At 36.8% G+C, this 14,624-nt stretch overlaps 1 protein-coding gene across 7 annotated transcripts in view; it reads left to right on the top strand.

Moving 5' to 3' along the window:
- Nucleotides 1–14,624, top strand: part of LOC107100951 (UPF0606 protein KIAA1549L-like) — a 174,282-nt gene that overhangs the window by 132,397 nt on the left and 27,261 nt on the right. For all 7 annotated transcript variants that reach the window (XM_015399651.1, XM_015399649.1, XM_015399652.1 and 4 more), the window contains one exon: nucleotides 6,082–6,224. In XM_015399651.1, coding sequence (XP_015255137.1) covers nucleotides 6,082–6,224 — 143 coding nt within the window. The remainder of the gene's footprint in view (nucleotides 1–6,081; nucleotides 6,225–14,624) is intronic.

Raw genomic sequence — 14,624 nt, 5'->3', positions numbered from 1 at the left:
TCGAAAAAATAATCGGCCGATTCATCGATTTTCAAAATAATCGTTAGTTGCAGCATCGTCTTTCCACCAAATAACAGAAAAGTATCGATAGTGGTATCGATAAAGACTCGGATCGATAAGGAGTATCGATAAAGGTATCGATATCAATAAATATTAACGATCCCCATCCCTAGGTATAAACTGGAAATGAACAATTCTTTAATATTGCATCTGTGTTGTTTACATAAAACTATCCTGCAGCATTATATTAAGCAAATTTAGATATTCAATTTTTCCAGTCAACCAATTTTTTTTTATATTTATAATTTTTATTTGGCTAGCTCAAGCGGTAGGTCACCCACCTTGCACACAGGAGGCCATGGGATTGAATCCACACTGGGGAATGAACTGCCTGTGTGGGTCCTTAAGCCGGGCAAACACTGTATGATTATATTTTATTTTTTTGCCCTTTTTGGGCTGATTGTCCAGCTATGCAAGAACATTTTCGATCAGGCCGACTTTCAACCTGATCGTGCATCGTGTAGTATACAGGTGGTAACGATTGGCTATCACCCTCTCTTGACCACCTCCCAATTATTAATCGTAAGGTCGGGAGAAAATCAACTGGAAAAAATAATGCAACCACTTTTGGCATTTACTTAATCATATTTAGTAACTTTAACACAATTATTTTATGTCCTACCCTGCTACATGAAACAATTGTGTTACTTAAATATGATTAAGGAAATGCCAAAAATGGTTGCATTATATTTTTCAGTGTGTTTGAAATTCAGTCGGCCGTCGCATCAGAACGTCGGGGCACACAGTGTAAGAACATGCATCGTGAGCTTTGAACTTTTAAACCCTGCAGTTTGGTCGTACATTGTGAGCTGTAGCTGCGTGCAACAATTGAAAATATCGCACAGTGCATGCCCGGCTTTAGGCAAGACCCTTCACACTAATGCCTACTTTGTAAGTCGCTTTGGATAAAAGCATCTGCTGAATGCATAAACATAAATTTTACCTTCAGTCAAAAAAACTATTGTTAAACCAATTGCATCAAAACAAATTGAACAGATCATGAATTATGCTGACAGTTTAAAGGACAATTTAAAGGATTAGGCCCAAGTAGCTGCAAAGAAACACAACATAAACAAATAGAAGTCATCTGTTAGTTGTTGTTTTTCTCTTGAATCTGTCCTGTTTGCTTTCTGAGCTAGATCATCAAATCCATTCAAACAAAATTAGTAAGCAGTTTGTTGTAAACTTTAAAATACTACCACTCACATGAATCCACCCACATGAGTAATGACATCGTTCCTTCATACATGAGATGATCAAGTCTCCGCTCATAATTTTACATAAATTAAAATCCAAGAATGAGGTAAAGATACAGCTTCTTATTTACTCACTGCTCAACAGAAAATGAATGGGGGTGGGATTAGTTGTGCTTTGCTTCTCAAGGATGATAAATACATGTATATTTATAACCCCAGCTGTATGCGAGCTAGAGGGAGCCTTTCTGTATAACAATGATGAAATGCTACATTGCCACAGGCGCCAGTGAAGTGTGATAATCAGCTTTCCCGACCTGGAACGCAAACCTCATAGGGAAATGAGGATTAAATAAGGAGGAATTGTTGTTTCTCTACCTGACTACACATTAGCTGGATACACAATGTTGTGGTGGTTTAAATGGGAAGAACGAAAACACAAAGATATGGGTTTAAAGTTGGACTTTACCATCACCTGAGGCTGAGAGTCAAACTGTTTTTATTAAAAAAAGAAAAACATGAGATGCATAACATGGATAAGATGTATACAAGTTAGATTAGAATCTATAGATCACTTGAAAACTACATAACTGCTAAGTAAATGCATGTTGATGCATTTTATAACAAATGCCCCCAATTATAATAATATCTGTTGGTTAGAAGTCTACATCCATAAGGGGCAACAAACAAGCAATTTTTGTTTATTTCAGAACTGGTTTTGATGTGGTCTCCTTCCTCTCTGAACAACTGAAAGCAAAAAAAAAAAAACTTTATCGTCAGACTAAAACTGACAACTTGTATGACAGAGTACTGGGGCCAGGCTACAGATTTTTATTTATTTATTTGAGAATAAAATCACAACATTACGAGAATAAAGTTGTAATATTACGAGAATAAAATCGTAACAGAATATGACGGCCAACCTGCACCACCAAACAGAGTCTACTAAGACATACTGCCCAATTTGATGTTTGTGTGCTAAAAGATTTCGTTATTTGTCAAACCAGAGCCAAAGTATAACTTCACGTAACGTTCCACATTCCTCATTTTAGGGAAGAAAGTGCTTCTTGTAGGAGTTGTCATAAAATACAACTTGTTTCTCATAATATTACGACTTTATTCAAGTAATTTTATGACTATTCTCGTTGTGACTTTTTTTCTGGTAATATTACGACTTTCATCTCATAACTGTACGACTTTATTCTCACAATTTTATGATTTTATGTCATGACCTTCGTTTGGAGGCAGTGAGGCTAAGAACAGACATACCTCAACATTTTTTACTCCACATCAGGCACCAGGAGGGGATCAATACTACCAAGTTTAGTCTTATTTGGCTTTTCTGTTTAAAAGTTTAACCATTTTAAACTCCTATGCAAGTACGCGGCATTCGAGGCCTGGCCACGTTCCTCCACCATAATGCTTTATCTCACATGCCTTTACTACTTAGCAAGTTCTTAGTCAATCAAAAATTTAAGGAGAACTTTCTTAAGGTTCAATATCTATAAAAATCTATTTGCCACATATTGGCTGACTTCCTGTTGGTTTTAGGGTATGACTCCAAGAGATTGTTTCATGACTGGGAGGGATCTTCTTTAATTGCAGCTCATCCTTTTAGCTGGTGCAGCCCTTCTGCTACTCTCATTTTAATTCCCTTTAAATAGGTTAATTTTCATTTGGGGGACGATTTTTGTAGAGTTTGGAGAGTCTTTTTAATTGGTGTTTATTTGTCAGAAGAATGATAAACATTCAAATTACTATAAGCCAATAAGCCTTAGCAGTGCTTAGCTCAGTGGTTCCCACCCTGGTCCTCAGGGACACCGCCCTGCTTCTGCATGTTTTTAGGTTTGTTCTATTCCAGCATACCTGATTCGAATTAGGGCTCCTGCTCAGCCATCAGGTGCTGCAGAAGCCTGTTAATCATCCATTCTTTTCTGGTGTGATGCAACAAGGAAACACCTAAGACATGCAGGGCAGGGGTCCCTGAGGAACAGGGGTGGGAACCACTGGAGTCCTTAGCTGCTCTGACCTAATAACATTGCCTAATGCACAAGTCTGTAAGTTTAATTACTTCTCATTTGAGAGGCAAATGATCAATCTTCCTGATTTTAATGTTAATGCAATTAGCACCTATTCTTTCGATTGACAAAGCAATGACCCCTATTTTAGGAACTCTTTTTTTCAGTGGCCATGTTTTACCTGTTGATTCGTTGAGGAGGGAATCAGAGACAGACTAAACGTTAACCATGGTGCAGCATATATGGACAGGTTCAGTCAACGTGCGTTTATTCTGCTCAGTGGCTCCTCTGGAGAGCTGCAGTCTGTGAGGCACACAGGAAAGACTTGAGACAGATATTCCAGCAGGGTGATTACCGATTCTGCTGCTCCCTTCACAAACAGATTTACATGGAACTCACGTTGCATGTTGCTTTCCATCCCTGCGGCTCTTTTGCTGAATACCACATGACTTTTACCATAGAGCAGCCAATCACAGGCTAACGGTCTGGCCGCAGTGTGTTTGTTGTCGTTGTGTGAGCGTGCATACCTGTAAGCCACACATTTGCCTCGCCTGTGGTTTTTCCGTTTCTGTTCTCAGTGATCCATGATTTTCACACCACCTGTAGACAAGCCTGTCATGTTGTTTAGCTACTCTAGCTTACAAAGCACTGGGTGTTCATGTGTTTGTCCGCTATGTGTGTACGTGAGTGTGTCTGAGACAACCAGTACATCAGAAGAAACATAAAAAAACTATGTTGTTTGCTTTTTGAGGGATGCCTTGCTAGTATCTACAGTATGTGCCTTGTATCGCAGTGAAAACTGCCTTGATTTTTGGAAACATACATTCAGCGAGCTGTTTGTCTATGATGTTTGACCACATCCAAAACTGGTGCTTCGTTGCATTGACATCAAATAGCGTAGAAGTTGTTTGATATGTGCGGGATGTGCATTTTCATCTTTAAGAAACATATTAATAATTGAACTTCATTGATATAACATTGGATAAATTCACTCCTGCATCTTAACCCATTGCCTCGGGGAGCAGTGGGCTGCCACTGTGCGGCGCTCGGGGAGCAGTATGGGGTTAAGGTTGTTGCTCTGTGACCCAGAAGGCAGACCTTGGTGATCGAACTTGGTATTTGCCATCTTCTCAGAGAACAAGCGCACTTCTCTAACCACTAGGCCAAAACTCCCCTAAACCAGTTTGATCTGAGTTTTCCCACAGGGTACATTATCCTGTTGGAGGTTGAACTCTGGTCATAAATTGATGGATATTGTCTAGCACTGATATTTAGGAGGATGTTACCGTTAAATGATGCCAAGTTTCTATGGCCGTTGTGGTGTTGATAGATTAAAATGAAATAAGGGATTCATCAGATCTGATCTTCTTGACCCTTAATTGATGGCTGTAATATTTTCAGACGTAACTGTAGTTTTTTTTAGAAGCAGGAAAAATGGTGTAACTGTAACAATGAGTGAGTTTTATGGGTCCAGATGTCATGGCTAGAGCAGCTTTTTTTACTTTACCATGAACCATTGGCTGACTGTTGAGTAATGGTGCAAATAAGACGAGTGGATGAAACATCTGCTGCTTTTATCTGAAGCACAGCTTTTCTTCTTGTACCTAATATTATAGCCAGCTCTTGGTGGTGTTTGTGGGGTTAATAAGCTGTTTTAAGATGTATTTTTGAGATCCCCCACCAGTAGGAGCTGTTTTTCCACCATGTTTTTTCCTACGGAGCTTTTTTCCGATTTTTCCGAGGTGCAGAAAATTTCTGAATATTCAAGTAATGCAAGCTGACTTGAATTGAAGGAGTAAATACTGTACTGGTGCTTCCGGTTTCATAAGTGCACGTTAATAAGAAAATATGTTTGGATATTTTTTCTTTTGCCTGGACTTGTTCCTTCTTAATTTCATTTTTTGTTTATTTTTTTTATATTTTTATAGTCTTTAAAGAAATTGAATTTAGGTCATTCTTTATTGAATGATTTTAATTTTTTTATTATGTTATCCTGAGTAACTCAGTACTTGACTAGACTTTTTAATCAACGCTCTTACTCTCACTCATGGACACCAAATTTTGTTAAAAGTATAATGTAGGATTTTTGCAAATTTTTGAAAAGACCTGCCCTCTCCACTTTAAAAACAATATGCACATGCACAACCCTGTACCCGCTCCTGAGAGGGAACGCCAATTAAACGTGTGTGAGAGCGTGCATGAGCCCATTTCTCCTCGTGCACGCTCTGTTTAAAAGTTGCTGTATGCATCGTTCCAGAATCGATCCAGAAAAAGAACATCCTCCACTATACCTTTAATATTTTACTTTTAAGATTTTTATTTGTAAAATGATATTTCAAAACTGTATAATTTTCCTTCTATTTCCACCCACAAAATGATAAATGACATTGTTTAATCCAGATAGTATGAATTCGATTTTGTGGGCTCAGTGTTGTTATTCTCAGGTTTATGAACGTTTCTGAGGAGCATCGCAGTAAATGTAAACATAGAAGTCCTTTCATATTGAAGAAACATATTCAGATCTGTTGGGTTTAAAGATTTTTCTTTTGAGTATAAAAAAAATCTACGAAAAAGTTTCCACCTGCATCATTTTACCTGCTTTCTCCACTTTTTGAACGAGTTTCTCTCTGAAGCTCTTTTGAATTATTCTTGTAGCTAATTACCCACTAACATTGTTTTCTCATTTGTAATTAAAGTTGATAGTCTGCTGCCAGTAATAACTGTGAAATGATGCCTGTTCTGTGTAAACACTCACACTCCCCCCTCCTCTCCTCTCCTCCCTCGTCTCTCTGTTGCTATGGCCACTGCAGACGGTTGCCAAGCGAGGACGGCTCGGTGTCGAGCAACAGCTCAGGGAAGCTGAACACCAGCAAGAGCTCCTCGGCCCGAAGGACCATGACAGGCAACAGCAGCAAGAACGGCAAGGAGGAGCTGCACAAGAGGAGCAACAACGGTGAGAAGGAGAAATGGGGTGAATTTGGGTCACATGAAAACAACAAAGTTTTAATGTCTAATTTAAAAATTTAAAATAAAAAATTTGACCAGCAATGAAACTTTTGAAAAAAGTTTGAAAAGTTTTAATCAAAACGATGTTTGCTGATCTCTGAACTTTAGTATTTGAAAATTATTTTGAAATCCATTCATCATATTTTTTTTGGACAGATTTTCTTTTTTTTTTTTATTTCAGTTTTCCAGATTGAGTTTTACAAATCATATTCTCTTCACTTTGATTCTAGTACAAATGCTCATTCCAATAAAATAGTTGCTAACGCCCAGCAGACCAATAGAAATGCATCTCCTCCTCACTTCAGAGTAGGGTTGCCAACTCCCTGGAAAGAAATGGACCCCTCATGTGCATGCCAGCTGACCCAATTGCCTTTACCCCTCCAGGCATGGTGATTTTTTTTTTAGCCCCCCTTTGTGTGTGAAATGATTTTCTTAACTAATTGACTGAAATCTACATTGAATTAGATGCATATTTGCAGTCTGCTTCAAATTCATTATACCTGACTTCTTCCACCCAGGTATTTGTTTTTTCCTATTCCTCTCTATATTTCTTCATCCTTTTTTTTTCGGAGGAGGAGCATTGCTATGCAAAGGAGCATAGCGATGTTTTATTATTATTATTATTATGCTTAATTTATATATTATTTTGCTATTTTAAAGGCTGCACTTATAGAATAAGATGAAATTGTCCAGAGAGCTGTTCTAAATGAAATTTATTTTAGTTTTACACTTGTGTAAACAAAATGACAAGTAAATCTGTCTAAGTCTATAAAAAAATGTTGTCAGCTCATTGGTCACAATGTAGGACAGGGCCCGGGAACAAGTTTACCGTAGGTTTTGTATCTAACGTGCCCTTGTTCTTCATTTTCCATTAGCTTTTTACTATTTTTGACTCTCACAGTAATCGAGTTCCTTTTCCACTAAATACGGGACAGGTACATCTATTTCTAAAAACAGAACAATTCCATTTTTCAAGGGATGGTTGGCCACCCTACTCCAGAGGGAAAACCTTCCCCCGGAAGTAATTTGAATTTGATCTGTAATATAATTAGAGAAGAATGTGATTTATAAATCTCAATCTGAAAAATTTAAGTTTGAAGAAAAAATAATATATATCAAATCTAGAAGAAAAAAATTAAGTCAAAAATTTAAAAAAAGCAGAGAAAACAGTCCACAGTGGTAGGGTAAAATGTTTTCTATTATGTTTAATGATAATTATCCTATTTATTGGAGTTATAGAGAACACTGACACTGATATAAAAGCCCAAATACTAATCCAGTACTCACATCCTGCATCTCTACTGTTGGTTTAGTCTGCAGAGAGCAACGCTAGCTATGATTTCATAATTTCTAGTCTGTTTTAAAAAGATCATTGGGTTGATGGTTTGTGTTTAGAGAGCCAAGACATTGCCTCCTGGAATGGCTTCAAAGATTCAAAACTCGTTCACTCCGATTGCCCAAGTTAGACCATCAACCCCATATTGGTTCTATCTTTCCTTTGTTTTTTGTTTTTATTTCAATCTGAAAAACTCACACGAAGAGAAAAGACAATTAGGAGAAATTTATTTATATAATTACTTGGTCTTTGGCGCTCAGACCTCGGCAGGAAACATAGCACTTAATTTCGCTAGATATGCATGAACAGGAGCAAAGAACAGGGCTGTTTCCACCTTAGGCCTGAAACTGATGGTGGTGTGGAGATAGATGAAGTTGGTCAGTCTGTAGACTGCTGGTTAGTGAGTCGGTCTTCTGAGCTTTATGGGGAGATCCATTGGACTGCATGAGCTGATACTAGAGCTTCACTCAGGGACGTGGAAGAGGGGAGTCCATGATGAGCAAGCACGAAGCGACAGTGGAGAGGAAAAACTCCCCTTTGGGAAGAAACCTCTGGCAGAACCAGGCTCAACATGGCGGTCTTCTGCCGGACCGGTTGAGATGAGACAGGGAACGCAGTTAGAGTCTGGGAGGACGACACTCTCCTGAAACTTTAGCTGCAATGGTGGAGGAGGGGCTGGAGGTGGGTTGAAACTGTGTCATCTAAATGATGTCACAGTGCATCCACAGCCTGCACACAGGAGCACACAAGTGAATCGGAGGCCTTTTAAGATGAACTTTGGATGCCGATTGGCTTTCTTGGAGGCTTGGTTCAAAGCTGATTGGCTGTGGCGCAGGTGGATGTAGGAGAGCAGTTAGTTTCATCAGTTGAACTTCCGCCTAGGCTCCATTTCCTTTACCTCATTTCAGGACAAAAAAAATAAAAAATCTGAAAATATTAAGGTAGTAGAAACCCAGTGGATCCTTTTAAAATGGGTTGTTCTCTGAGGTTCTTTTCAGTTTAACCACATGAGAACAGTCAGGAGGTGGGTGGGAAAAAATATGACAGCATGCTGTCTTTTAAGAAGTTATTCACAATCATCCAGCCTTTATGGTTCGTGTGAGTCATGGTTAAACGTAGGGGATTTTTATCCTGAGCTGTGAAAAAAAAAAAACAACTTAAATGAACCATTTAGGAGAGCATCAAGAGCAAATTAGCACTGCAGGAATTTTATTTCGTTTTTTTACTGTTGCTGTTATGCAATTAAATCTCTGCAGTCGGTGCTTAGAGAACAGCATATGGCTTCCTGATCTTGTTAAACATACACAAAAATAGAGCAGATCTGACACAGAAGCTTAAATGCCAGAATTTGATGGAATTACTGTCAAAATGATGCAGTTTATCATCATCAGTGTGTCCCTTTTTTAGACAAAAGCCGTTAGAATATTAAAAACTAGCCTAGTTATTTAGTGCCAGGCTGGCAGCTGGAACGGGAGATCATTCAAGGCTTCTGTAAGAATTAATCTTTCATGTTTTTTTTAGTCAGTTGTTTTTATGTTTTATACTTTCAACTTTTATTTTTTTCAATTTTGTTCATATTTCATTTTTTTCTATAAAATATTTTATCAGGTATTATTTTCTAAAACTATTATTTTTTACAGTTGAAAAGGAGCAATCTGTGAAAGTGTTTTATCCAATGAACCTTAGCCATAGAGGGAAGTGGTAAAACAAGCTTACAAGGAAAAGTAGATCTGATATCTTCTCCTCAGCTTTAGCTGGTGACACATGTTGAGTTAAGTGTGCTGCGTTCATTGACTTTAACATCTGCTGGCTGTGGAAACGGCATCCATGCAGCAGGCATTTTTATATGTGACAGCAGCAAAACCATGGTGTAAATGACAGAGTAACTGATGGCTGATTTCCTGTTTTAAAGTATTGCACTGCATGTTTTCTCAACACAACATAGTGGGAAAACGGCATACAGAACAATCATGCTTTCCTTATATTTAGTATTATTAACATGCTGCTGTGGAATCTTTGCTTAAAGACAAACACAGCCTGCAGCTATACATTGACCTTGGCTTTTGTTGGGTGAGCCCAAAAATAATAACATTTTTTATCTTAAAAAAATTACACAGGCAGAAAAATGTATTATTATTTATCGAAAAGTATAAAATCAATACCAAAGACCTTCAAACTAGAGATGCCATAAGTTCAGCTCTTGAGCTAAGAATAGCTTGTAGGATTTTAGCAATCTTTTTTATTTTAGTAAAACTGCCTTTTTAAAATGTTTTTTCTTAAAATAAATAAATGTTTTATTATATGGTTTAAACACGTTTTATCAGAGTGTGATTAGTTTTATGCAGCATTGCAATTTTATTGCTTGTCTCAAACCAAGAAAGTTTCAGTGATGCAGTACAAACATAAAATTTAAAGGTAGTGGAGTACTCTTTAATGTTTAATGTCTCTATTCGGTCTGAGCTGGCACCTTAGAAGCTTATTACTTCCTTATCTAAATTTTGTTTTTTAAAAGTCAATGAAGGGTCAAACCTACAGTAGTATACCAGGGTCAAAACAAATGTCATAGATCTTTTCTTTTACTAGACCCCTGTTCTCCAACAGCAGTCCTCCAGAGCTAATATCCTGCAACATTTAGATTCACTCTAACCCAAACCATCCAAATAAATGGGCTTAATTACCTCCTCAGCATGTCATTGAGTTCTGCGGAGGCCTGATAAAGATCCTGTAATTTGATTGAGGTGGGTCTGGAGGACTGGAGTTGGAGAACACAGTCAATCCAAAACCTTGCTAACATGTCAACCATGTGCGTTACAAAACATTTTTTATAAATTTATAAACAGATTTTATAAAATTTTACTATAATAAAAAAAATTCTGTATCGTGAGACCTCCACCTATTCTACACATTTCAACCATATCCTGGAGTAACCCCAACAGGTAACAATAGTATTGGAGTAGAAGGTGAACTAATTCATCTGTCCAATCGTTGTCTGTGCAAAGCCAGGATCACATGACCACAACAACTGAAAATTCTTGCATTATAGAAGAGGATGGACTGTATAAATATGTATTTATTTAAAAAATACTTGAGTTTTGCTAAAAAAAAGTCAAATTTGTTACACACTGTCCCTGTAGATGGGTGTTATGTTGGTTTGCTCAATATGGACAAAAAGAGTTTGAGTTTCATACTTTGTTTTCTTCTAGGAAGCCGTCTGGGAAGTGTCTTTATAACACTTTAAAATTACAGTTTTTCCAAGAGAATCTATAGAAAAAAAAAAAAAAAACTAAAATAGCTTGCATCTTAAACCAGAAGTAAAGGGGTAAGATAAAATAAATGTCTTTGTCTCTGCTGAAGACTGTTAGCTGGTATGCAAAAAACCACCGTACCAGGTTTATTAAAAAAAAAACACGAGGATTGATTCTGGACATTTATGGATAATTAGCACTGTGTTCATTTTTTAATGATTTTCAAAGAGCGGTGCTGTTTTTAAGACATTTTCTATTTTTAAGTACAGCAATATTGAAAGTAAAAATGAACATTTTTGTTGAAAAATTCTCTACATTTCATCAACAATATTTTGTAATTGATAAATATTTTTATTATGATGCATGCTCAGGATATGTCGCATAAATTCCCCCACATTTCAGGAAACTGCTTTTCATTCTATTTTGTACAAGCATTCTCATTTTCACAGTAATGCGTGTAATTTTTTTTTATTTTAGCCCATTGGATAACACTAGAGCAAGATTATTTGTTTGCCGCAGCCTTTTGCTGATGTTTGCAGGCTGTTCAACGTAGGGCTTTCATTAAAATAAACAAGCAGAGTGAACAAAACATTTTGCTGAAAGCGTTACTTTGACACTCGTCAGAAACTTTTTGACTTTTTCTCGGCATCATCAACAATATTAACATACTTGATTATTAATGCTAATACTGATGCTAATATTGGTGAAACATCTGGTGTATTAGTGAAAATGTTAAAAAGAGATTTATCTATCCCAGCTCAGATTAGTATTCACTAGTAGCACCCATATACAACTTATATCTGAAGACGATTTATAAGAAAACATTTAAATTCTCAATATTTTTAAGACATATTGAATATTTAGTAGATTTAAATTCTGGTGCGTACAGTTGAATTTGATGCTAGCACAGAGTTTGACAACAATTTCAAACTCTTTGTGTAAGTTTATCTGCTAAAAAGTTTTCTTTTTAAGCAACACTTGATTTATGCTGGAGGTTTCTTCCTGTTAAAAGGGAGTTTTTTCTCTCCACTGTCGCTAAAAGCATGCTTGGTGTGAAGAGTCAATCAGTCGATGCAATCACCTGGTTTTCCTTAGATGGAAAACTTTGTATAAGTTTGACTATGATCTGGTTGAATTGTCTCTGTAAAGTGCCTCGAGATGACATGTGTGGTGAGTTGGTGCTATATAAATAAACCAAATTGAACTGAATTTACCCCTCATCCAGAGCAACGATGGAAAAGAACAACTAAATTGTTATTGTTTGCTTTGCTGCAGGAAGAGTTTAACAAGTTTTAAAACTTTTTTAAATTCTTTTTTTTTCTACATTGAATGTTTGGAAGAAAAAAATGACACATTTAACAAAAATACTTTTCCAGCCCCAGGGGTCTCGGTTAAGAAGTTAATCTCTGTCTAGGTTTTCTTATCAAAGCAGAAAAATGTTCTTTCATATTTAGTAAATTTACTTTTTAGACCCTAAAAACCTGAACCATGCAGTTACTGTAAAAATTACATAGGTTTCATATTATGGGTTTTAGGAATTAACTGTATTTGATCTAGTTTTTCTGTTTAATTTAATAAGTAAAAAAAAAAAAAAAACAATTGTTCAATTTCTGGTATCCCCAACAACACCGTTTTTAATATTTTTTGGCATTTCTAGCAGATTAGTTAGTTTAAAATACACAAAATCAATTAAACCTAAAATAGCTGCAATAAAAAAGGGCATTCTCTTAAGAAGCTTTAAATTATGTGACACCCTAAACTGTGTGCAGTAGCAGCGTCATGGTCCTGTTTTTAATCTTGGATTATTGTTTGCCTGTTGGCAGCAGTTCAGGAAGTTCACTGAGCGCCTCTTCTTTGCCATTCCTGTAAATGAACGCCTTCTGACAGCGTTGGAAGTCGTAGTTTAACATGGCATTATTTGGGTGGTAATCATACAGATTTACATTTCTCATTAACTTGCGCTCACTTTTGCTCAATTGGATTGCATCAGGTTTACGAGGATCATTTACCATCATTTACTGAAATTAAGGTTTTTTGAATTTGATGTTGCAAACTCCCAGGAGCCAATGGTAGAAGAGTCTTAGAAAGTTATGACAAGAATACAAAAATGTTGTTGCATGTGGTCCGTTGTGTTTAAAATCTATTGTATGTGTGATGACAGTAAACACTTCCTCTAAAATTACCCGTTGGTGTCAAAGGTTAGTAATATCTTGATGCATTGTTATAATGTCCTATCTGGTCTACCATGCCTTTTTATTGTGACGCCCACCTGATGCGCGACCTTGACTGACACGCTTGATATGCCGTGCAGCTTCAGTAAGAAATAACATAGTGTGAGCTGCTGCCAAGATGAAGGTTGGTTGACGCCAGGAGTTTTCGAGCTGAGTTATCATGATGTCAGTCTGGGAATGAGTCACAGTGGATTCAGTGCAACACAACAATTCCCATCTGTTGCCTTCTGCAATAGCTCACTATATAGCTTTTAATATACTGAGTTTCACGTTTCTGGGGTACAGCACAGTGAGAAAATGTTTTACTAGATAAACATGAGACTTTGTGCTGTTATTATCCAAACATTAGAACTGAAACATCTTTTTGTCTTCACTTATCTTTTTTTTGTTTCCATGACAACAAGGGATCTAAATTAAAGAGCCTAATGAGACAATCTTTATTTTTTCTTTTGTAGTGCTTGACAGTTTATCCATCAGACACATATAAACATGGACAAAGACCCTGAATAATCATAATCCGGTTAGTTATTTTAACTGACTGGGCACATATGGTAAGAAAGTACACTGGTTATAAAATTATTTTTATCTAACCTTAAATGTATAAACACAAGCAACAAGGATCTTTCTTTAACAAATTAATCACTCTGTAAGGTCAGCACAAAGACAGACTAGAAAAGATTTGTGTTTAAATGTGTCTAAATTGTATATATAAATCCTTAAAATCAGTGCATTTAAATGGATCAACCTAAAAAATTACCTTTTGCCATGAAAATAAAGTAATTACATATTAAGCACTTCAATATGAAATTGTGTTGTTTTATTCTTATTTTCAAGTACATCTTTTTATACCATTTCATATTGTCTCACCTGGTCAAAGCAGTGTAAAGTAAATTTATTTTAAGATTTGATTTACTTCTATTTCATTTTTTTGCCATGGATGCCACATTTTCCATTAGTGTCTTGAATGCTGTGAAGCATCAATAACTCAGGAGCGCTTTTGTGAGATTTACACTGCTCAAAAAAATAAATGAAACTCTCCAATAACATTCTTTGTTCTGTACAAATCTGAATGTGCTGACAACAAAATCACACAAAAATCATTAATAGAAATTAGATATATTAACCACTGGAGGCCTTGAGTCGCACAGAATTAAAGTGGAAAAATACTACAGGCTGATCCATCTTTGATATGTCCTTAACACAGGTCAAAATGAGTCTCAGTATTGTATGTGGCTTCCACCTGATGAGGTGGTGGATGGTCACCTTAGGGATTTCCTCCCAAACCTGGACTAAAGCATCCAAAAAGTCCTGGACAGTCTGTGGTGCAACGTGACATTGGTGGATGGATCGAGACATGATTTCCCAGATGTCCTGAATCGGATTAGTCTGGGAAATTGGCGACCCAGTCCATAGCTTCAGTGCCTTCATCTTGCAGGAATACTGACTGAGTCCAGCCCTATGAGGACCCATTATGAGCATTAGGGGGAGCCCAGGGCCAACCACACCAGCATATGGTCTCATGCAGGGGTTGACGT

The sequence above is a fragment of the Cyprinodon variegatus genome, unplaced genomic scaffold (assembly GCF_000732505.1).
Source record: "Cyprinodon variegatus isolate N-32 unplaced genomic scaffold, C_variegatus-1.0 Scaffold1035, whole genome shotgun sequence".
NCBI classification, from domain to species: Eukaryota; Metazoa; Chordata; class Actinopteri; order Cyprinodontiformes; family Cyprinodontidae; genus Cyprinodon; species Cyprinodon variegatus.
The sequence above is the reverse complement of the archived record's forward strand: the minus strand, read 5'-3'. Positions and strand labels throughout refer to the sequence as shown.